The 25,558-nt window shown below is 35.9% G+C and overlaps 1 protein-coding gene across 1 annotated transcript in view; it reads left to right on the forward strand.

Moving 5' to 3' along the window:
* The window catches only part of LOC150100219 (telomerase protein component 1-like), a 1,179,105-nt gene that overhangs the window by 469,469 nt on the left and 684,078 nt on the right, over positions 1 to 25,558 (forward strand). Inside the window, exons 20-21 of the mRNA XM_090402391.1 lie at positions 10,982 to 11,218; positions 23,587 to 23,700. Coding sequence (XP_090258517.1) covers positions 10,982 to 11,218; positions 23,587 to 23,700 — 351 coding nt within the window. The remainder of the gene's footprint in view (positions 1 to 10,981; positions 11,219 to 23,586; positions 23,701 to 25,558) is intronic.

Below are 25,558 nucleotides of genomic sequence, written 5' to 3' on the forward strand. Positions count from 1 at the left end.
TTTGTTGTTTTATAGTCAGAAGTTACATGGATTCATTTTATATCTATTAATAATGGATTTTCATGGGAATATGAGGAAAATGGAATGAAAGATTTGAAAGAAATATCGAATGATTTGAGAATGGCAACGTATGGCGATTTGATGATAAAGAAGTGTTGTGGATGAAAAGGTGCACAAGGTCTGTTTTCCGGGAGATAGAATGAGCAGGTTGAAGCATTGGATAAGAGGACTACATGAATTGGTTGTGGTAGTTGGCAGTAACGATCTCACTGGTATCAAGAAGAATGTAAAGAGGGATGTCATGAGACTGTTAAAGGGAGTGAAAGATAACAATGTGGTAGGTAAGGTAGTCAGTATGTTGCCCAGGTATGATAATTGCGACTTGAGAAGGTGAGCAAAGATTTTGAATGGTATGCTAGCAGAGTTGGGTCAGGAGAAAGGAGTTCATTTTGTGAATGTGTGGGATGAGTTTGAGGGGTGGATAGACCTGTATGAAAGAGATGGGCTACAAAAAATAGTTCAGGTGCAAACTTTGTTTGCTTACACTTGGATAAAGGATTAAACCAAATTTCTTGTATAATCAAGTGGAAAAACTTCCAACAACTCTCTATAATCCATAGTATTTTAATAATAAAGTGTGACACCTTTTGACTACTTGTATATGAAAATAAAACTTCTGCATTATTTCAAACTTAGTATCACCTCTGGGTCTGGCTCCCACTGATAAGACCTCAATAAAGGTTGAAACTGGTCGGGGTAGTAACCCTTCCCATAATGCTTAGCATTATATATACCCATAAGGATATGTGCTTTGCATTATGGGATACTAAGGCAAATGATGTGAAGTCATTAGCTTCAATATATGAGTTGCCCCAGTCCTGAAAATAGTTCAGGTGCAAACTTTGTTTGCTTACACTTGGATAAAGGATTAAACCAAGTATGTAATTTTTTCATATCTTTAATTTATAATATTACCAAGTGGAAAAACTTCCAACAACAGAGATGGGTTACATTTGAATAGATTTGGTGTGAATCATTTGGAGAAACTTGCTGTAAGAGAGAATGAATGTAAATGTAAGCAAGAGGTTTCATAAGATCTGGGTAGAAAAGTATGCAAGTTTGTGAATGGAGAGGAGAGGTGAGTGGAGAGAATAAGAGAGAAGGAACACAGAGTGGATAGGGAAACGGGAGATCAGGGTGGATGTGGAGATGCTGCATGAAAACTGTGGATGATAGTTTCAGGAGTAGATGTGTGAGTGTGCAAGAAAGGATTAAAACAATCAAGGATGTGGGGATGATATTTAGGTCTGGGGGAGGCATGTGGTATCAGTGATGATAGACAAGAATGGATGGGGGGGTGTAGAGGAGTCATTCATGTCCGAGAAGTGGGGTTAGCGGGACTTGTTATAGAAACAGAAATGAGTATTTTAAATTAAGGGGATATAAAATCCACATTGTTTTAAAACCGAATAAGAAACTCAAAGATTGGAATCAGAGAGTTTCATGCCGAATATAGTAAATAGTAAACTATAAAGTATCGGCGATCACTAGCATGAGCTAATGCAAGTGACCCTAGTACGTAGTACAATATCGGACAACTCGTTGCAAAGGTGGGGAAAGTTCAGATCGCTATTCTTAGGTATTTTCCATAATGTAAAAACACATTTTCTAGGAAATGTATGCTGTTATTACATTATGGAGGGAGGTCACTACCCAGACTGGTTTCAGCCTTTTTTGAGGCTTCATCAGTGAGTAGCTAGACCATAATACCAAAGTGTATAGCGAAAAGAACTTATATACTCTGCTATATGAGTTTCCAAACAGGTGCAACCATTAAGTTACTTAAATACAAAGAGCTAATAAGCTTCATTTCGGTGATATAAACAATATTTTAAATTAAGGGGATATAAAATCCACATCGTTTTAAAACCGAATAAGAAACTCAAAGATTGGAATCAGAGAGTTTCATGCCGAATATAGTAAATAGTAAACTATAAAGTATCGCCGATCACTAGCGTGAGCTAATGCAAGTGACCCTGAAGCTTATTAGCTCTTTATATTTAAGAAATGAGTATGTTTACAAATGCTAGAATGCAAGTAATTTATTGAAGTAATGCAGAAATCATATATATCTCATATCTAAGCAGCCAAAACATGCTAGAAGTTTTTGAAACAAGGGAATGGAATTAGCATTGATAGTGTTCACTCCCCCAAAAATTATTGGTATAAGTGAGACATGGTTGAACAAGGATGACATTCTGATAGGAATAGAGATGGAGGGATATGTAGTCTTTTGTGAAGACAGACAAAGCAAAAAATGAGAAATAGTGTTATTGATAATGGCAGAGGAGTGGTGCCCATCTGGGGTTTAGATGCCAGGAAGAAATACTGACAGTGGTTTTGAAGCAGTATGGTGTGAAGTGGAGGTGGACAGGATGAAATATTTAGTAGTGTGCTGATATAGACCTGGTAATGTGGAAAGTAGTGAGAAGGAAATGTTTAGACAAATTGGTCTGGCTAATAAGAAAAGGATGATGATTACAGGCTATTTCAATTTTGATAATATCGACTGGAATGAAGAGACAGCATCAAGAATGAAAGAGAATGAATTTCTTGAGTTTTTAAGGGATAACTACCTTAAACAATACATTTAAGATACCAAGAAATTATATACTTGGTTTTAATCCTTTACCTAAGGAACCAAAACAATCTGGTTTCATGTGAAATATATTCACATACTAATAGAGGCTAATGACTTCACATCACTTAGCTTAGTATGTATCCATAATGCAAAGTGCATACTATTTCAGACTTGTAAAATGCTATGCATAATGGGAAGAACCACTGCCCAGACTAGTTTTGACCTTTATTGAGGTCTCATCAGTTGGAGCCAGAGGCTGGAGAGATACCAAGATTGAGGTAATGCAGAAATCATATATATCTCATATGCAAGTAGCCAAAACATGCTACACCTCATTAATAAAAATCTCTAAATGAGAGAAAGAGAAAGGTAAAAGTTTTTTTACCTTAGTTCTATTATTCTTAGTTCTTATTCTTAGTTCTATGAATCCTTTACTCAAGGAAGCAAAACAATGTTTTGAGTGTGAAATATATTCACATCCCAGCTACTTGTATATAGAGGCTAATGAATTCACATCACTTGTTTTAGTATGTATTCCATAATGCAAAGCACACCCCTTTTCGGATGTGTATAATGCTATACATAATTGGAAGGGCCACTATCCAGACCAGTTTCGACCTTTATTGAGGTGAAAAAGTAAAGAAGTGCTTATCATAGGCCTAGAGTTGTTAGTATAGGGGTGCTATAGAGTCTGATAGTATTAGGAAAAAGAAAAGATAGAAAGATAGCATGAGAGATAATGAAAAGGCCTCAACTCTTTTATATCATTATTGAGGACTCATCAGTGGAAACCAGATCCAGGAAAGATACCAACATTGAAATAATGCAGAAGTCATATATATATCTCATATACAAGTAGCAAAAAAGGTGCTAGATCTTATTAATAAAAATATCTGGATGAGAGAAAGATGTTGAAAGTTTCTTTTACCTTTGTTTTATTATACATTAAAGATATACCTGGTTTTAATCCTTTTCCCAAAGAAGCAAAACAGTGTTTTGCACATGAAATATATTTACATCTGAGCTCTTGTATATTGAAGATAATGACTTCACATCACTACTTCAGATCATTACTTCAACCTTGGTATCTCTCCTGGGTCTCGCGTGAACTGATGAGACCTCAATAAAGGCTGAAACCAGTCTTGGTAGTGGCTCCTTCCCATTATGCATAGCATTTTACAAGTTCAAAAGGGTGTGTGTGTGTGTTTTGCATTAATGGATACATACTAAGCTATGTGACATGAAATCATTAGCCTCTATATACAAGTAGCTCAGATGTGAATATATTTTATGCTCAAGACATTTTTTTGCTTCCTTAGGTAAAGGATTAAAACCAAGGTAAACAACTTTCAATACTTTAAGCAGTTATTGGAGGATCTTGGATTTGATTGTATCATCAGAAGATATTGTTTCAAATGAAGGGTCACATCATCCTCTATTTGGTGAAAATGACAATAAAGTGATTACTTGGATGGTGGCCAGAAATATTAGGACTTTTGGGAGAAAGAGTTACATGTGGAACTACAAGACAGGTGATTATGGCAAAATCAGGAGGCAGCTTACCACAGTATCATGGATTGAGGAATTGCAAGGAGAAGGAAATCAATGCTGCTTGGTCTCTACTCAGGAATTATCTAGCAGAGGCAATGACATGCAATCCAAAGGTCAGGAAATTAAATAAGGTAGATATAAAATGGACGACTGAAGAGGTGAAGCATGAAATCTGGAAGTGAAGGCATTGTGGAGGTGGCACAAGATGAGTGGAGATAATCAGTTACATGAGGAGTACAAAGAGTAAGCTAAGAAGGTGCCTCATTTAGTAAGGTTAGCAAAAGTGTGGTATGAGCAGCAGTTAGCAAATTTTGCTAAAAGGAATCCTAGGGAGGTTTTTTGATATGTGGCCAGTAGAAGGAAGAATGATTATGGGAGGATGGTGTTGGTCTGTGATGATGGGAGAATGGTAAACACTGAGTAGGATATTGCAGAGGTGTTAAATGAGCAGTTCATTAAAGCATGCCATCCTTGTGATTGTAACATAATGTAGAACTTTAGAGCAGTGGGAATGAGGGAGGGGGATGAACTGCTGATGATGAAGAGTGAGTAGAAGGATTGAATAAGCTTGATTTCAACAAGGTGATGGAACTTGATGGTATATCATCGCGTGTCTTGAGAGAATGTTCCAGGGAGTTAAAAATACCTTTAACGTACATTTTCAAAATGAGTCTTAGATTAACTTAAGTCCCAAAGGAATGGAAAGATGGCAAAATTGTTCCACTTCATAAAGGGGATGATAAGACTACGGCTTTGAATTATAGGCCAGTCTACTTTTCTTTTGTTGTGGTCAAGGTGTTGGAGAAACTGGTGAGGACAAGGATTCAGAATTGGGTGGACAGCAGTACAATGCTGTTTAATTAAGTTTCATTTAAGTTTGCTAAAGGAAGATTGTGTTTTAGCAATCTGCTTAGTTATTATAACATGGTGATGAATACATTGGACCAGGGGGATGCATATACAGTAGTATATATGTATTTAGATTTTGCAAGGGCTTTTGATAGATTACCACATCACAAACTAGTTAAATTGGAACAGATGGAGTTGGATAGTAGATTAATGTTTGATTGGAGATTGACTGTCTGATAGTATCAACAGGTTATGTATGGGAAAGTGATATCCCAGAAGAAGAAATTCACTAGAGGTATGCCCCAGTGAAATGTTTTGTGTCCATTGTATATAAATGACATCGGAAAGGGTTTTAATGGTGATATATAGTTGTTTGCAGATTATGTAAAGTTGAGAGTTATGAGAAGTAGAGCAGATATTATAGCTTTGCAGGAGGACCTAAATAGACTGTTTGAATGTGCAAATGTGTGGGGATAAAGGCTATGAATTCAATGTTAGTAAGTATAAAGTTATGACCTTGGGCATGATGAAAATTTCAACAACATGTTATAATGGCAGGATTTCTTGGAGAAATTGAAGATACTAAGAATCTTGGAGTTACGATAGATAGGAATTTGAAACTCAAAGGTTACAAATTCAACTCAGAGGATAATTATAATGCTGAAATGAACATTAATGTGCAAGGATAACGAAGCCATTTTTGCCTATTTAGAAGGTCTTGATATGACTACATGTGGACTATTATGTGCAAATTTGGTCTCCATGGTTCCAAGATGAAGAAGCTGTGTAAAGAGTGCAAAGAAGAGTTACAAAGATGAAATTTGAATTATGGAATATATGACAGATTAGTATTATGTGACACCTTCAGGGAGTCCAAAGACTCATCGAGGGAGGGCACCTACTCTACAACTCTATCTCCACTACTCAAACCATCAACTACAATGAACTGAAACTACACCCACACCATGTACTGCCCACCTCCGCTAATTACTAGGGTTCGAATCCCGCCTCTAGTCATTCCTCTAGTTCTATAGTCGGCAACTTATGCCTATCTTAGGGCGGTTTAGCACTGAGGAGTGAAAAAACCACTTCCACTGAGCTACACAGGTTTTAAAAAACAACTCTCCTAACACTCCTTGCATTAACAATACATTTTTGTAATGCCTTCCATCCACTGATAATTTTGTATGTAAAAAATGTATTCCTCACATCCCCATCTTCACCATACTCTTACATCACTTCTAGGAATTGCTTCTGGTTTTCCCCCTCCCACATTCTACTCTTTTTATAATTCCATCTGGATTAATCTGATAAAATCTTTTCAGTAGCTTAAATATCTCTATCATATCACCTCTTTTCCTCCTATCAAGTAATTAAGTAAGCAAGCAAGTAAGTAAAGGATTGTTATAGGATCAATGCTGGAGAAGTTCTACAGAAAAAAAGTGGGAGATCGGGGGAGAACCAGAGGTCATCTCTGGAAACTGAACTGTATAAAGAGAGTGTGAGTAGGGGAGTGAGAAGCAGGTTTTTTTCTTGCAGAGTTGTAAATGATTGGAATGCCTTGCCTGAGAGTGTGGTGTCTGCAAGGAGTTTGAGTGTGTTTAAGACATGGTATGATGAGCTATGTGTGTGATAAAAGGACCTCCCAGATGAGTCTTGGGGTAATAATAATAATAATATCAACCATATTCTGCAATCTACATTTCTTCAACCTCTCTCTCCATAGCTAGCAGTCCAAAGTCCTGATATTGTGTTAGTCACTTGTCTCTGGACCCTCTCCAATGTTACTATACTATCAGTATAGTACACAGCCTTATATTTCTGCACTCCAAAATGCACTTGTGTTTATTAATATTAAAACTACAACCCCACTCCTTTTGTCCAAGTCAAAACTCTATTCAAATTTTCTGGAAGGGAATTAACATCAGCAGTTCTACTTATAATTCTCCTCAACTTTGCATCATCAGAAAACAACTGAAGAACCCCATTCAGTCCACATGATATATCATTTACAAACAAGTTAAAACTCAGGGAGGGGGGGAAAGAACAGAACCCTGATGAACACCATTTGTTACCCTATTTTTTTGAGACAGAGCTCTATCATACACAGCTTGCTGGTATCGTTCAGAGAGCCAATCTTGTATTCATCTAACTAATATACTAATATCAATTGCCATCCTCTGCAACTTGTACTTCCATCATCAAATTATCATGAGGTAATCTATCAAACAAAAGCACTGGCAAATAAACTAACAACAACTCAAAGAAAAATGGAAAGGTTGATGCTAGGTATCACATTAAAAGATAAAAAGCGAAACACCTGGATAAGAAGCTAGACTCACATCACTGACATCATTCTTCATCATAAGCAACTAAAATGGAAATGGGCTGGACATCTATCCAGGAGAGAAGATGCATGATGGACCACTATAGTAATGAACTGGATTCCAAAAGAAGGGAAACAACGCCGAGGATGTCCTAAAAGAAGGTGGAGTGATGAACTGTCAAAATTTGTTGGGATAAATTGGTCAGTCAACCATTGCCAAGAACAGAGAAAGGTGGAAAAAACTGGAGGAGGCCTTCATTCAGCAGTGGACAGAAAATGGCTGAAAAGAAGAAGAAGAATCTATCAAAGACGTTTGCAAAGTTCAAGAATATCACTGTATATGATTCTCCCTTATCTAACACACTTATCACCTTGTCCTAAAATGCAAGTAAATTGCTAAAATATGACCTACCCTTTACAAATCCATGCTGCCCATCATAAAGAATGCTATGTCCATCGACCAAATCCTGTATTCTATTCCTAACCAATCTCTCCAACACCTTAACTGCAGTTATACAGACTAGTCTATAATTGCAAACTTCTGTCCTAGAACCTTGTTTGTGGAGTGGTAATATTTTGCCTTCTTTCCACTACTTAGTAACCCTACCTACTGCAAGACTTTAATTAAATAACCAGGTCAAGAGCATATCTAACTGTTGTGCACATCTCTTAAGAATACGTAGTGATATGTCATCCATTCCCACAGCTTTATTAACATCTAACCCAATCAACACCTGATACACCTATGATTCCTTCATTTCCAATTATTCTAATACTTGCCTCTCCTCTATATATTGCACCATATCATTAACACCACTATGATGTAGAATGATTAAATGCTTGTTCAATAATTCCACTATAACCACTATTTTATTTTTTGCAACTGCTGTTATGAATGTCCACCTGTGTCATGCTGCCATAATTATTCTTTCTCTTGTTTGCCATGTAGTGGAAAAATTCCCTTGAGTTAACTGTGGCCTTACCCAACCAATCTTCTCTCATACCACTCTGTTTCTTTCTGTCACCTTCCTAGCTTGCACTTTATACTCTTCATGGATCCATTCACCATCAACTGTCTTGTACATCCTCCATAGCATTTTCTTTTCCAGCACAGCTTACTTGATTTTGCTGTTCATCCATTTCACTCCTACTCTATTTACTGGCTTGACTTTGGTTATACATTGCTTGTGTCAATTTCTGCTCAGCTCATCTACCCAAGATTATACTGATACTGACTACAGAGCTTCCTACAATCTCCCACTTTATTCTTCCACATATATCCATTTTTGACTGTAGTCTTTTCTTGTTTCACCACATCCCAAACAGGTACCTCATGATCACTCTCACCAACTGATGGCAGTGTCAACACTTCGTAACAACTACATCTTGTGAAGTTTTCATGCAATTCAAAACATTAGCTGGTCTAGCTGTTTCAGTCGCATGCTGCTTAAGATACTTATCTCTCAGAAAATCCACAAACCCTCTCTCCTTGTTCCCATACACTATCTCTACCTTCCATTCTATATTCTGTATTATAAAAAGAGTAGAAGGCAAGATGGGGAAAACCATAGACCATTTCTGGAAGTTATGTAAGAGTGTGGTGAAGAAGGGTGTGAAGTTTTTTATATGGAGTATTGCTAGTGAATGGAATGCATTACCAGAATGTGGTATAAATGCAAGGAGTGTTAAGGATTTTAAGATTCGGTATGATAAATATGTTATCTTTTGAATGAACCTCCCCATGATGAGTCTGCTGACTCCATGGAGGGTGCAGTAATAATAATAAAAATAAATAAAATAAAAAAATAATAAATATTAATAATCTTACCTTCCACTTACAGCAAATTATCTAATTCTTTCTAAAAGCTAGTAAAATGAACTGGATCTTGAGTCCATTACTCACAAGCATAAGTCATTTCTATGAGTTCAGAACGTGATTTGTTGATTTATATTTAACTAACTGATTCTCATAACAATCATGATACAATCCCTAGATCCATTTCTAGAATGTTCCTATGAATATCTTCAGTTTTCTTGGCATTTATTAAAATTCTGGGTGGTAGAAGTTGTAAGCCATAACCCATTGTTGGCCTGATTAGAGATGTATATATATAAGTGTTTTTGAGCTTTCTTTGATAGATACTGACAGAGTGATTACTCAATAATTCAACTATTTCTTCTACTTTTTGTCACCTTCCTACTATTAAAAGAGATTAAATATTAACTTATGCAAGCATACAGAATGTTTATCAAAATAGTGAATCATTAATAATCATTACTTAGTCCTGTTGGTTAATTGCTATCAGTAAATGTCTGAAATCACAAATTATTATTATTATTATTATTTTATTCTTTGTCAGGGAACTTATCTTAAATAAGCTTTTGCATTAAATTAGAAAATTCACTATTGCTAAGTTCACATCTTGATTATTTTTATATTATACTTATTTAGTTTTTTTTTATTTTTTGGCAATTGCATCCATGAAAAGCTTAAACTTATATGGTATTACTGAGAGTGAGCCACTGGGTAGTGCATCTGCTTCAGATCTTCCTAAGCAAGCAGTGGTGTTACAGTATAATATAACAGAAGTAGAGAATCTAGGTGGCAGTCGATCTGTTATGATTATAATGGATCATCTGGCACACAGATGCTCTACTTCTGCATGTGTGATATCATCTCACTATTTTTTAAGTAAATTATATTCATTATCAGCTGTGTGCAAAAAGGCTGCATGATGGGAATCTACTCAGTTGGCTAAACTGGCTCAATACCAAAACTGATCGTATCTCTTAAAAATATCTAAAACAACTACTTCAGTTTCTCCATTACTATTTTGCACACTCAGCAAGATACATACCTTTCTCTGTTGAAAAGACTTGGTTTAAATCTTCAAGAATGCAATGTTTTTTGTTTGTTTCCTCTTCAAATTATTTTCAAACAATATGATTTTTTTTTTCCTCTTTAAAACCAGACATATGTTTTTTTAAACAGACCGAACAGAGAATTTGTATATGACAAACTTTTATTTATCTGAATCCCACCTACAAAAGTCAGCCTAACTGTATGCTACCTTAATTATACAGTGGTTAGGTCATGTGTTGTATCATCTCATAATGTTGCTTGAGAAAAATAAACATGAAGCTTTAGAGTAATTTCAGTCCTCCATTTAGCAGGTTGTTGGTTGCACACACAATGGAATTCATCTACCAGGCACCTAAAGCATTTATTAAATATCCATGCTCATGGCAGGATTTAAACATAACCTGTTATTTGAGAGCAGATACACTGGCCATTTGGGCTGGCAAACATTGATAGACATGACAGATTGATAAGGCATGTCCTTGCATCAGTATCGACATTTGTTTTAGAATGTAAATTCAAGATGGTTAAAAGTTTGCTAATAATGGGATAAATGTGCAAACATTAGCAGTTATTGAAATAGAATAAATAATATTGTCTATATGATTTTTTAAATGAATAGACTAGATTAAGTTCTATGCCCCTTATAACTAGAATAGGAGAGTTTAGAAAAGCACAAAAATAGGAATTTATTTTGAAATGTGTATGTTTGAAATATTGATGCTGATTTAAGTGCAATTTTTTTTCCTCTCAGATCTTTAGAGATGTGCTTATCTGAAGTTCAGAAATGTGACTTGTTTCTTGGCATTCTTGGAGAACGATATGGATGGATACCTACATGTAGTTTACCAGATGATCCCAAGTTTGATTGGGTTCATCCTTATATGGGAGAAACTTCTTTGACAGAACTAGAAATGCGTTATGCGTTGTCAAATTCAAATACTTCTAGAGGAAAAGCATTTTTTTATCTTAGAAATAACACATTTTTGAGGTTTGTATATTTATTTTGGTTAAGAGATGTACTTCCTGTATATTTATTTTAAATGCATAATCAAAACATAAGTTACACTCTTCTTGAAAGAGTGTAGCTTGTATTCTGATTCTATATGAGCTGAATCTGTATGATCTCAACGTCTTCCGTCTTGAAGGAAGACTTTAAATGTAGATGCTGGAATCATATAGATTGTTACTTTGCTTTCTTTTTTGTTATATCCTTTGCACTGTGTGTGTAAGCACTTGCACACACACACACATATATAAAACTACCTATATCTATATTATATATAACTACGTATGTGCATGTGATATCATCTCTTTTCAAAGGAGTAGTGACAACTTTGTCTACAACAGCATACCATGTTCTTTCTTTGCTTATATCATATCAGTGAGGTACATTGCTTTACACACACACACAGTGCTTTTTTTTCTCTTTTTTTTTTTTTTGTAAAACATAGGTGCTGCTACTCATTCTTTGTCAGCATGAAAAACTTAAAAGTAAAAAGATACAAAAAGAAAACTAAACAGTTATCTATTGATTTTCTTTTTTTTTTAAATTGCATATGGTGATAATGTTTTTGCAATAAGAACATAACACACAGTAAAAGTATATACAAAATAATTAAAATCTATACAGTAACTTTTACTAAAAGTATATATCAATTATAAAAAAAGTTTTATATAACAAATATCTTAATGATAGATATAGTGAAAATGTAAATTTCATTAAATAATTAAGGTGTTTGTTTACTAGGTAAACTTGTAAAAAAAATTACTGAATATTGCAAATTTCTAAATGTACCATATTGGTATGTTAAACATCGTTGTTAAGAAAGGTGAAAGTATGCTGTACTATTGCATATCATCTCAAAAAAGGTGCCATATATATATGGGGATGATAGATGTTAACATTATCGGCAAGATTTTTTTTTCTTAGTTGGTACATCTGTCATAAGCATCCGTGTGAAATTGCAAGTCGTTCTATCAAGTAGTTTGTTTTATACAGCTGTCTGAAGCGAAAGTTTTGTCTGTATCCCTTGAAATAGATAAAATTGAATATTGTGTGATTATAAAATTCTTTGTAAAAGAAGGTTTAATGCCAAAACAAATTCATTCAAAGTTCATAAAAGTTTATGGGCACTCTTCTCTTTCATTTCAATAATTAAGAAATGGGCTGCTTAGTTTAAACATGGCCGTACTAGCATTGAAGATGATCGATCCACGTGAAGGGCATCCAAAAGGTGTAACACCAGAAATCATATGCGCAATATGGTATTGATGACCGGCGAGTCAAAGTGCGTGAAGTTGCTGAGACTATAGGCATTTCAAAAGAATGTGTAAGATATATTTTGCATGAAGAATTGCAAATGAAAAGCTTTGCACAAGATGGGTGCCACACTTGCTCAAAGCAGATCAAAAATGCACTCACATGAAAATCTCTGAGCAGTCTTGGAGCATTTTAACAATAATCCAAACTGATTTTATGTGTCGATTTATTACTATGGATGAGACTTGGATTCACCATTACACACCAGAAACCAAACAGCAGTCAAAACAGTAGAAAAAAGTCGGGTTGTTCAGCACCAAAGAAGACAAAGTCGGTTTCATTGGCAGGAAAGGTAATGGCATCAGTGTTTTGGGATGCTAAATGCATTTGGTTTATTAATTATCTTGAAAATGGTAAAACGATAACTGGGGAATATTATTCCAATTTTTTAGCCAGACTAGATGAAAAAATTCGTGAGAAAAGACCCAGTTTGCAGAAGAAAAAAATCATCAGGACAATGCACCTGCCCACGAAGGTGCATTGTCCTTGGAAAATTAACTGATCTGCACTTTGAATTGTTGGAACATCCATCCTATTCCCCAGATTTGGCTCCCTCTGACTTCTATCTCTTCCCAAAACTAAAACTTTTCCTCACTGGTTAGCGTTTTTCTCCGAATCAAGAGGTATTGCAGCTGTAGAGGGGCATTTTGCAGATCTTACTGAGAACCACTACAGGGATGGGATAATGGCGCTGGAGCATCGTTGGAATAAATCTATTAGTCTTAAAGGAGATTATGTTGAAAAATAAAAATTATTTTGAAATTAAAAATTTGTTTTTTCATTGTTAGGCTGAGAACTTTTCAGACCACCCTCGTATAGCTTTATTATTATTATTCCTGATACCTCCAAGGAGTCCGAAGACTCATCGCGGGAGGACATCTTCAACTGTCTCTACACCTTACCTCTACTATGAATCAACGCCATCTACCGCCCACCTCCAACACCACCACAACTAGTAATTTTTGTCTGTAAATTGCGTGTGTTCTGAACGGCCGATTTGTATGTATGCGGGATGAAAAACCCGAGTTTCCGGGAGAAAAAATCCTTCTACCTCCGTATGAGATCGGCTAACTCACCATCCATTGAAATCGACCAGATAAAGATTCCTCCCGTCGCGACGAGAATCGAACTTAGGCCTATTCCAATCGAAGGGTGCAATGTACCGTCGTTCTTCCAATTGCGCTACGGAGGCGCTAATTATGTTTAAAGAAGCTGTTGGTGATTTTCAAACTGTTATAGGAATGTGGGATTATAAAAACTCTATATAACAGAGCAAAATAATTAATCTGTTCTGATAATAACAGTGCCCTAACTATTGATCTTAACCATATCCTCATCACTTTCTTAGCCAATGGCTACAATTCTTTAAAAATTATTAAAATCCTGTAATGACAACACTCCCCCCCCCCTTCAGAGCAAAGATTACTCAAGATCTATCACCATCCCATACATCCAGAGCATATCTGAAAAATTGACAAAAATCCTAAAAAAATACAACTCTACAACTGCTTACAGACTACATAAGAAATTGGCATCTCTTATACATTCTACTAAAGCCCATCCACATTCCTAAACCTACCAAGTATCTAAAAGGTCTCTTGCAGTTGCAAACTGTCCTGCTATGGCTAATCAGGCAGGACAGCTAATATCAGAATTTCTAAACACAAGCACTACATCTGTTTCCACCAATACAGCCACTCAGGACTTCATGACTATTCTTCGGGCACAGAATATGCTAAAATGCCAATCTATTACATCGCAGCAAATACAAGTATGAAAGGCTATTCCTTGAATCTACCTTAGCCCTTAAAAATTTTCCAAACTTCAACAAATTTGGGTGCATGAGACTACTCCAAATTTGGGAAGCATACATACATTCTAAGATCTTCAGCCGAACAGCCAAGACTACCCACTTCAATACACTATGGGACACCATTAGGACACTAGGTCCGACTTTAGTTGCTGTTCTTGAGCCTCATTTGCCCAGCGTTAGTGCCTGCTCCCACATATCATTTTTTTTTTGTGATTCCTTATGATGGTAATGTAACATTGCTGAAATATGGGAAAGTTTTAATTAAAGTTTTTATAATTAATATTTTAGTATATGTTGTTATTTCTGAAAATAATAGTTATTAGTAACCAACATATAAGCCAATCTACCAAAAGAAGAAAGCAAAGCTAATAATAATAATAGTAATAGTAACAATCAACAATTTCCTGATATATACCTTCAAGTGGTGTACATGCTACTATGACAATACTACATCATTAAGTTAACATTATTGCTAATCTCCTATCAACAATTTTTCCTCCACATTAGTGTATTACTTGTCAGCAATTCACTGTTGTCATATTGAATATATCAGTCTTCTAATCCTCTGGGTCGTTTTCTTATTATCCTTTATCAAACACCTGTTTTGCTACCTTTCCTCTCTCATTTTGTTTAAGTGAAAATACCACCTTAGATTATCCCTACTCATACATACCTGAATATTAACAATCTCAAGTTCCTTCCTAATATCTTTATTTTTAATATCATCCTACCATTGATGCCATCTGTTCACTCCCATTATAATCAAATTACATGAACAAAAAAGTTAAACCTCTTAGAACCTTCCAGAATCATCTGGACAATGGAGGACAGTATATCAAACAATCAAACATATTGTTGTGTAACCACACAAAGCACTGTGTGTATCCTATGTTTTGTGACCTTTTGAATTGACCCACTATGGTATTGCAGTGGCATTTATTGCCCTATTGGAAACTTCATCATCATCATCAAATTCCTGCCCTGTACCCTCAAGGGGCGTACAGGATATGATAGTACTACATGAAAAATTTACATCATTACTAATTTCCTTTCCACAGTTTTCCTCCAAATCAGTTTGTTACTTGTCAAGACTCCAACATTATCAGATCTTATATTTCTATCATCTAAGCCACTTTGTACCGTATCAATCTACCTATATCTTGGTCTTCCTCTGGGTCGTTTTCTTGCCAGCCTGGCAGAGACCACTTGTTTTGCTAATCTTTACTCGCCCATTCTGTTTAAGTGACCATACCACCTGAGATTAGCTCTGCTAATGCATTCCTGGATGCTGACAATGTCAAGTTCTTTCCTAATATCCTCGTTTTTAATATGAAACTGCCATTGATACCATCTATTCATGCCTCTAATGTTCAGGACTCTCATACCTGCGGTCTCTAGTCTTTGGTCAAGTGTTTTACTTCTGACCCAGCTCTCAGATTCATAAGTTAAAACTGGTTTGAACACTGTTCTTATACACAGCTAATTTAGTGTTCTGACTAATTTCTCTCTTACCACCATATGAATTTATTCAGTTGTATTCCTACCATACCAGCTTTGTTGATTCTGTTGTCTATTTCTATATTTAATTTACCATCTTCACTAACTCCATTCAAAATACAGTTGACATTTCAATGATTCTGCCTATTTTCATTGTCTTTGTCTTTTATTGCTGACCTTTATAACATATCTATTACAACAGTTATTCAATTTAGTCAGTGAATCTTGCAGACTTGTAGCGGATTTATTTAGAAGTATAACATCATCCACATAAAGTAAATAACTGAGATTAACATCTCCAATTTTTATATCAGGTTTAATGCCACTTTCCTTCATAATGTGATCCATATAGAAAATGAATAACAGAGGAGACAAGGTACATCCTTGTCTGACACCAGATTTAACATTAAACCATCTTCCTGCACTTCCTTCAATTCTAAGTGCTGATTTACATCTCAAATAAATGCTGATTTACAACTTAAGTATTGCTTGATTTAATGCCCCATTGACACCATATAACTGTAGCATTTTGAAAAGCTTCTCTCTTGGCACCTTGTCATATGCCTTTTCCAGATCTACAAAACTTAAATACAGATCTTTGTTATATTCCCATGATTTCTCCACTATTTGTCTTAAAGTGAAGATCTCATCCTGATAGCCTCTATTTGACCCGAATCGAGCTTGATCTTCACCAAGCTTTTCTTCCACAATTCTTCTCAACCGTTTCTCAAGTATACTTGTATATATCTTACCAGAAACACTCAGTAGGGAAATACCTATGTAATTCTCACATTGTTTTATTTCCCTTTTTATATATAGGTACTATGAGAGCTCTACTCCACTCATCGGGAATTCATCCCTCTGTCCAGGCTTTCGGAACTATGCAGTGCAGCCCCTGTAAGACTTTTATACCACCATAATTCAGCATTTCTGGTCGAATATCATCTACTCCTGCTGCCTTTCCACATTTCAACCCTTTTGATGACTTTTTCTACTTCAAGTATGGATATGTGTTCCTGATTGGATGCCTGGTCAGTGTTTTTTACCTGTGCTGTCATTCACTGCTTGTTTCATTTAGCAATTTTTCAAATTAATTACTCCGTACTTCAAGGATATCTTTTTCTCCTGCTTTCATGTCACCTTTGTCATCTCTAACTCCTTTTGTAGCACTCTTTCCTCCATTCCTAAGCTTCTTCAACAACCTCCAGAATATTTTGCCACCTTCTTGATATTTATTTCCTATGTTCTTGCCAAAGTCCTCCCATGACTTTTGTTTAGCTAGTTTTACACAGTGTTTAGTTTCTTACATTTGTCTCTGTATTCTTTAGGATCACAAGCTTACTTATTCACCAGGAACTTTTGATATGATTTCTACTTTTCCTTCACTGCCTCTTTTACTTCCTGTGTCCACCAGGGAGTTCTGATTTTTTTATCCTTGCAGACAACCTCCCCACATGCCTCTCTGGCAGAATCAGTCAACGTTTTCTTCAGAGTTTGCCACTGAATCTCCAAGGTTTGATTCCTGTTGTCAAACTCTTTCATTTTTTCTTCAATAAACTTTGTGTATTTTTGTCTACAGTTCATATCTGAGAGTTGCTCAACTTTTATTCACTTTAAAACTTTTTTACATGTTATTCTTTTCAATATGAAATTCAATTTTATCCTACTCAAGACTAAATAGTAATCACTTCCAATTTCAAATCCTCTGTACACTCTGGTGTCCTGCACCAGGGAGAAAACATCACTATCAACAATAACATTGTCAATGAGACTTTTCTTATTCCTTGCCTCTTCTCTCCATGTGAATTTGTGCACATTTTTATATTGGAACATGGTATTAGTAATAACCAGGCCATGTCCTGAGCAGAAATCCAACACATATTTGCCATTATTATTAGCTTTGCTCTTTTCTCCAAATTTTCCCAAAATATTTTTGTATGTCTGACAATCATTTCCTACTCTGTTATTTAGATCCCCAACAAGGACCAATGAAAAAGACACAAAACTTTTTCTTTGTGTCAGTTGCTTTTTCTAAAGCCTCAAAATATTCCTTTACTTCTACCTTAGTAGAACCTTCTGTGGGACCATAAGTACAAATAAGTCTCATTGTCCAGTTCCCCATTCTCATATTTGCCCACATTACTCTACTTGAGACAGCCTGCCATTCATGAAGATTAGCTTTGTATTTTGTGTTGAATACTATGGCTACTCCTTCTTTTCCTTGATTGTCATTTCCTGAATATAGCATTTTGTATTTATTGCTCAGAAAGATCTCATCAGTTTTTGTCTTTTTTGTTTCAGTCACCCCTATTATGTCGATGTGGTACTTATCTAATTCCTCAGCTAGCTCCATTTCTTTGCCATTCAGGTTTCTTATGTTGATAGTACCAATCTTTAACTCTGGTGATGTTGAGTTGGGGGTGTGTTTTCAGATTTGTTCCACTAGCTGACTTTTCGCTGTTCACCCTGGTTCCCTGGCATAAACAACGGGGTCCTTGTTTAACCGGGTGATGCCCCAGCCGGCATGAAATTTTGTCATGTTGTACCATCATGTAATTTGATTTAACCAATAAGAACACAATTTAGTCGGCTAAATCCCAAATTGCCACCCCATCCTCGTTCATTCAGTATCCAGGTAGATACCCAACAGGGTGCATTACAAGAAGGTGAAGATTGGACATTAGGTCAGAATCCCTGGTCGGTTCTCCGCATTCCTTTTAAAGGCTATGTGGGGGTCTCCTCTCAGTTATACAGCTTTGGCCCTCAAGCTCCCCTATTGGAAACTTTTAGAACTAAAAGTTCTAAAAGTTTAGTTGGTTTTTGTGCAAAATAAAATTCCTTTGCTAGTACACGTCAATGTGTTAGATATTAAATTGTTTCACCGAGTAATTGCCCAGTTTTCAAAATGCGAATTTTAATTATAATCATCCTGTATATTTTTCTGTCTCCATTCCCTAACTACTCCTGTTTTTCCTAATAGAAATTTGGCATTCACCTTCTTTAGTCACTATACGTTTGGTTTCTCAATTACACACTGGATTATCACACTAACTGATTGTGATAATTAATTACCAATTGCATAATAGATTACACATTTTGGGATGAAAGGATTACAAGTTGTGTACTGCAATGATGGATCTCTACCCCAGGAAATAATTGATGAAGCTAAGGATTTTTGAATGTTGGTGGATAGGGAGTTTAGAGAGAGAGAGGGAGGGAGGGAGGGAGATTGTTGCAAAAATGGTTAAGATAGTTAGGTGGATTGTTTGGTTATTGAAGAACCCACTAACAAGCAGTAATAAGTCATCATTCTTTTTTTAAGTTGATATGGCCACATCTGGATTAGTTTACAAGTCTGGTCACTTAGGGATGAAGAAGTGGTGAATACAAGTGACCAAGATGGGGTGGGGGGTCCGTAAAATTCCGTACAAGGATAATCGAGGGTTTGTAGGTTGCAGAGAAGAAATATGATAGAAATATTCAAGTTACTTAAATGAATTTTACAGGATTGTGGAAGGGCAAATTTTTCAGCGCTTGGTATGTGTGTGTGTGTGGGGGGGGGGTTGCAACATGAGGTCATCCCAGGCAATTAAGTAAGAATGGTAAGAATATGAAAACTACATTTTTTTTGGTAGAGGTAAATGAGTGGAATTGGCGGCTAAAGTCTCTTGTTAGTCTTCAAAGGGAGGGGTGTGATAGTTGTTTTGTGGATAAAGGATGGTGGTTGATGGAGAGATATCAGAGAGTAATTTATTCAGGAGTAGAGTCCAAAAGAAGGCCTGTGACTAGTGGCATGCATAAGGGTTCTTTTCTAGGACCACTACTGTTTAATTTGTACTTTAATGATATAGGAAAGGATCTGAGATGAACTCTTTAGTTATTTGCCAATGATGCAAAGTTGGGTAGAGCAATAGTTAATACAGATGATGTCAAAATTTTACAGGATGATTTGGATTGATTGGCAGACTGAGCAAAGGATAAAGGATATCATTTTAATGTGGCAAAGTGTATGATTATGCATTTTGGATTGAAAAGATTACCAGGTGTATACTACATTGGCTAAACTGTACTCCAGGAAATTGACGAAGCCAAAAATTGGGAGTTTTAGTGGATAGGCAGTTACAGTTTAGGAGGCACATAGCAAAAGTGGCTAAAGCAGCTCATCAGATTTCTTGGTTACTGAAGAATACTTTGACAAACAGAGACAAGCAGGTTATTGTTTCTCTTTATTGAGCCTTGATAAGACCCTCATCTTGACTACTGTGCACAGATCTGGGCATTAGGATCTCTTGGTGATGAGGAGGAGGTGGAGAGGATTCAGAATTGACTTACCAAGATTTTAGCAGATCTATGGAATGAACCTTACCAGAACAGATTGAAGGTCAGTGGGTTAGAAAATGGGTGATATGATTGAGACATCCAAATTACTGAGGGGTTTTTACAAGATTAATTCAGAGGAAATTTTTCAGGACAGGTCTGGTGGTAGGAAAACTAGAGGCTATCCATGGAAACTGAGAGCAAGGGTGTTAGAACCAAATTGTTTGCTTAGAGAGTAGTGAATGAGTGGAATAGGTTGCCAGAGTCTGTTCTGGATGCCATGACTGTTTTGAATGAGTTCAAAGCAAAGTACCATAGATACTGCAAATGTTGGATAATTTAGGGCCTCCCTCGATGAGTCTAAGGACTCCTTGGAGTAGCCTGTAATAATAATGGTTTGGGTCTCCTGTGGTGAATCTTCAGATGCCAATGAGATCCTCATGTGATAATGTCAAAAGTAAGATTTGAAAAGACCTGTAAAAGATATATGAAACTGCATTTGAAATATAATACTATATTAATGTAGAGCTTCCATAGCTCAGTTGGTTTCACCGACATTGGTTGGAAAGACCTACATTCGAATCCTGTCTATAATCTCAAGAACCTTTATCAGAGCTTTTTAATTGATAATGAGTTAGTCAGTCTCATATGGAGGTAGAGGGTTATTTTTTTTTTTCTTCCAGAAACTCGGAAGAAACAGAACAGGCAAACTGGCCATTACAACACACACACGATTAACATACATAATACACACTGCCTGTAGGCACTGCAGAAAACTACAGTTCACCACCTACCGAGGGGGCCGTAAAAACCAAGCAAGAAACTAATGGAACAAATAGTACAGTGGCACCAACATTAATGTACTCATCAATCGGGGGGGGACCATCCATGCACCAGCTAAGAGATAAAAAAATAATAATAACTGTATTAATTAGAATTATATACTAACAAAATACCATATAATGAGTCAAGAAATTATCAAATATAATTTTTAAACTGATTTTTAATCAAGAATTTCTTCAATAACTTTCGTGACCCTTGTAAAAAAAACATCTGATAAATTAATCACTAGGTCTGAAATATGTATTCACTTGTATTTTTGAATTCACCATGTTATTATTTAGGAAAGTGAAAATTACTTTTTTTTGAGAAGAACTTTATGGACCTGCTGATTGTGTAACTCACTCATTCCATATCTTTATCATGCATTTCACATATTGGCCCATTGTTATCAGCCTCCTGGCTAGTCAGTCCTTGCTATCAGTGTGTCTTAAGCTGTCTAAATGTTTTATTTGTGTGTGTGTGTGTGTGTGTGTGTGGTGTATATAGTTTTATGAAAAAAAAATTGAATGACTAGAACCAAGATTTAATTAAAAAGGTTTTAATATAAACACACTACTAGTTTCGGCCTGTAACAGCCTTCTTCAGGTGACATTATAAAAGAAAAAACACTAAACATTGAGGGTTAAAAGACTATGAACAACATAGACAGTCTTTATACATAATTAGCATGAAAACGTTGTAGTTGTATTTGAAGCTGTTCTTTCATTTGTTGCATTGTTGGGAGAGTGCGTGCTTGCTGCATCACGTGAACGCCAGTACATGATTACAGCTGAATGACTATCTGGGAGGTTGTAGCTTAAGTTATTATTTAGATGAACAGGATTGAAGATGATTTCTCTCGATTCCACAATTTTTCTCTCTATTTCGTCACTGCAACGGAAGATGTTTGTAGATTTTTCCCAGCAGACTTTGTGACTTTGGTTATCATCATTAGGATTAGCCGAGAAGAGGATATGACTTGATAATGCACTTGCTCGCTGTCTCTTGTAAGTAATGTCTCTCATGTGTTCTTCCATACGCATTTCGACAGATTTGTCTGTCTGCCCGAAATAAGGAATATCACAGTCACATAATATTTTATATACGCCAGGGTATTTGAGTTGATGATGACAAGGTTTTGGGTGGCTAATTAAGGAACGGATCTTTGGAAGTGGAGTGAACAAGGTTCTGATATTGTATTTTTTTAGAACTTTTGCTAATTTATGTGAAACAGTACTTATGTAAGGAATAGATATATTGCTTTTGAATCTATTTGTTTCTTCTGAGTGATGTCTGGGAGGATTAAGAAGGAATTTGTTAATGATTTTCTTGGAATATCCATTAACTTCGAAAGAAGTTTTCAGATGGTTTATTTCTGTAAGCAGTTCATTTGGATCATCAAGAAGAGAACGTGCTCTATGTCCCAAGGTGGAAATTATTCCAAGCTTATGAGGAGGGAAATGATGGGATTGACTGTCCAGATATCTGTTGGTATGTGTGGGTTTTCTATATATCGATATTTTTAGTTTACCAGCAGAAGAGCGAGTCAGTTTGACATCAAGAAAAGGCAAGGAATTATCCGTTTCAAGCTCAGCAGTAAACTTAATACTTTGATGTCGGCTATTGAGATGTTCGAGGAAAACCATAAGGGATTCATGTCCATGGCTCCAAACAATGAAGATCATCCACATAACGTTTCCAAACTTTAGGTGTTAAAATAAAGGAAGAGATAGCCTTGGTTTCAAAATACAATATCAGAACCTTGTTCACTCCACTTCCAAAGATCCGTTGCTTAATTAGCCACCCAAAACCTTGTCATCATCAACTCAAATACCCTGGCGTATATAAAATATTATGTGAATGCGATATTCCTTATTTCGGGCAGACAGACAAATCTGTCGAAATGCGTATGGAAGAACACATGAGAGACATTACTTACAAGAGACAGCGAGCAAGTGCATTATCAAGTCATATCCTCTTCTCGACTAATCCTAATGATGATAACCAAAGTCACAAAGTCTGCTGGGAAAAATCTACTAACATCTTCCGTTGCAATGATGAACTACAGAGAAAAATCGTGGAATCTAGAGAAATCATCTTCAATCCTGTTCATCTAAATAACAACTTAAGCTACAACCTCCCAGATAGTCATTCAGCTGTAATCATGTACTGGCGTTCACGTGATGCTGCAAGCACGCACTCTCCCAACAATGCAACAAATGAAAGAACAGCTTCAAATACAACTACAACGTTTTAATGCTAATTATGTATAAAGACTGTCTATGTTGTTCATAGTCTTTTAACCCTCAATGTTTAGTGTTTTTTCTTTTATAATGTCACCTGAAGAAGGCTGTTACAGGCCGAAACTAGTAGTGTGTTTATATTAAAACCTTTTTAATTAAATCTCGGTTCTAGTCATTCAATTTTTTTCATAAAACTATGTATGTTAACCGAGTCAATGATCATTCTGTCATATATATATATATATATATATAAAGATAATATTTCACTATTTACATTGTTCAGTGATTTGATGTATATGTGCATGTTTGAAACTTTTAATTGAAAACAATGTGCTTTATTTCAGTAATATACCAGATGTTTGGAAGAACGATTTCATCTCAGAAAATGAAAACAATAAAAATAAAATTGCAGTTCTAAAACAAGAGATTAAAAGTAGTGGATTAGAAGTCTTTGAGAAGTAAGTATGCCTTTTTATTTATTATTATTATTACTACTACTACTGCTCAATCTCTCTAATATAACAGAACTCATTGCAGGATGTGCCCTCCAACTGTCAAAGGTTTTCTTGCATTTCCATAAATTCATTCACTTCAGTGAACGTTCCACCTTCAGCATTGCATTATTTAACTATTGCTTGCAAGATATTATGTGCAACATCATCCTTCAGTTTCTACTCTTTTTCATTCCATCTGCCTTTGTTCTTTGAAATGGTCTTCCCCACAAATTTTTTTTTGTGAGCTGCAACCTACAGTTGTTCCAAAAACATATCAATTTACTTGTTTCTTCTTGACCATTCTAATTTCTTAAAACTTGTCCATGCACATGCATGCACGCACACACACATACATACATATTGCAAAAATCATATAGCACATCAGTATCTCTCCTGTGTTTTGGGGATTGACTTACAGCCAGCTCTCTTGCATTTAAGAAAAAAAAAAAACTTACTGCATCAAAGCTTAAGTCCTGTTATTTGTTAAAAATAAATTTAGAGATTACTCATAGATAAATTAGAACAAAAACAGTATTGATGGTGACTATTAAGAGCTAAAATTATGCTTAGTCCTAAAGTGAGGGTTTGCTGGAGAACTTAAAAGAATTTATGTGGACTGAACATGTGTCATCAATATTCTTGGGATTTTTTATGCCACCATTATTATTATTATTATTATGATTCAGGCCTCCATGGAGTCAGAAGATTCATTGTGGGAGGCCCGCTTAGAAAACAAAGTCTATTATACCACTCCTTGAACCCACTGACTGCTCATGCTTTGACCACACTATCAGACGATTCATTCTATGGTTCAACCACTCTCCTTGCAAATAAATTATTCCTTATACTCTTGCCCACAACTTCCTTTCATAAATTCCAGGGATGGCCCCCCTGTCCTTGCACCGTTTTCTCTGTTTCACTGAAGTTCCTAATGTTGACCTATAATGACCTCATTAAGTTTGTTTCAGTCATATCACCTCTCCTTCTACCTACCAAGCTCTGGAATTCACATTCCCTCAGCCTATCCTCATAACTAACATCGTATAGTCCTGATATCATCTTTCTAAGGTTAATTTATCCCCTTCAAATCCCAGGGACCAAATTCGAGCACAATAGTCCAGGTGTGGTCTGATTAGGGCTTTATACAATGGAATGCAACTCTTTTATCTCTGCAGGTCAGGATCTGCAGCAATCCTCTGGGTTACCTTCACAAACTTTGCAACCCTGAATTTCAGGTTTCTATCGGTCATCATCTCCAGATCCCTTGCCTTCCCCACTTCTTCCAGTACAGTTCTTCCAGCAGAGTGTGTAGCCTCTCATCGATGTATCCCAAACTTCAAGACTTTACATTTAGTTGAATTTAACTGAAATCCCCATTAATTTGCCCATCTGTCCAGTTTATTCAAATCATCTTACAGGACTACCACATCTGCGCTATTACTAATAACCCTCCCCAGCTGCAAACAACTGAATATCTCCTTACAGTCCATTGACAATGTCATTTATATAATGGTTAAATACAAGTCTCAGTATTGAACCCTGTGGGACCCCACTTGTAACCTTCTACCTGCTTAATACTGCTCTCCCCCATACACAACTCTCTGATACATATCAGATAGCCAATCCTGAATCCAGTTCACTAACCTGCCATCTAAACCCATGTGCTACAACTTAAATATCAGCTGATCACATGGTATCCTGTCAGATGCCATTGTAAAATAAAAAAATAATAATAAAAAAAAGACAGAATATGCCTTTCCCCTCATCAACTGCTTTTGTCACTTTATATAAAAGGCAATCATATTATTAAAACAAGAGTGTC

The sequence above is a fragment of the Typopeltis vanoorti genome, chromosome 13, assembly GCF_054136105.1.
Source record: "Typopeltis vanoorti isolate ZY-2024b chromosome 13, IOZ_Tvanoo_1.0, whole genome shotgun sequence".
In the NCBI taxonomy this organism is placed as follows: domain Eukaryota; kingdom Metazoa; phylum Arthropoda; class Arachnida; order Uropygi; family Thelyphonidae; genus Typopeltis; species Typopeltis vanoorti.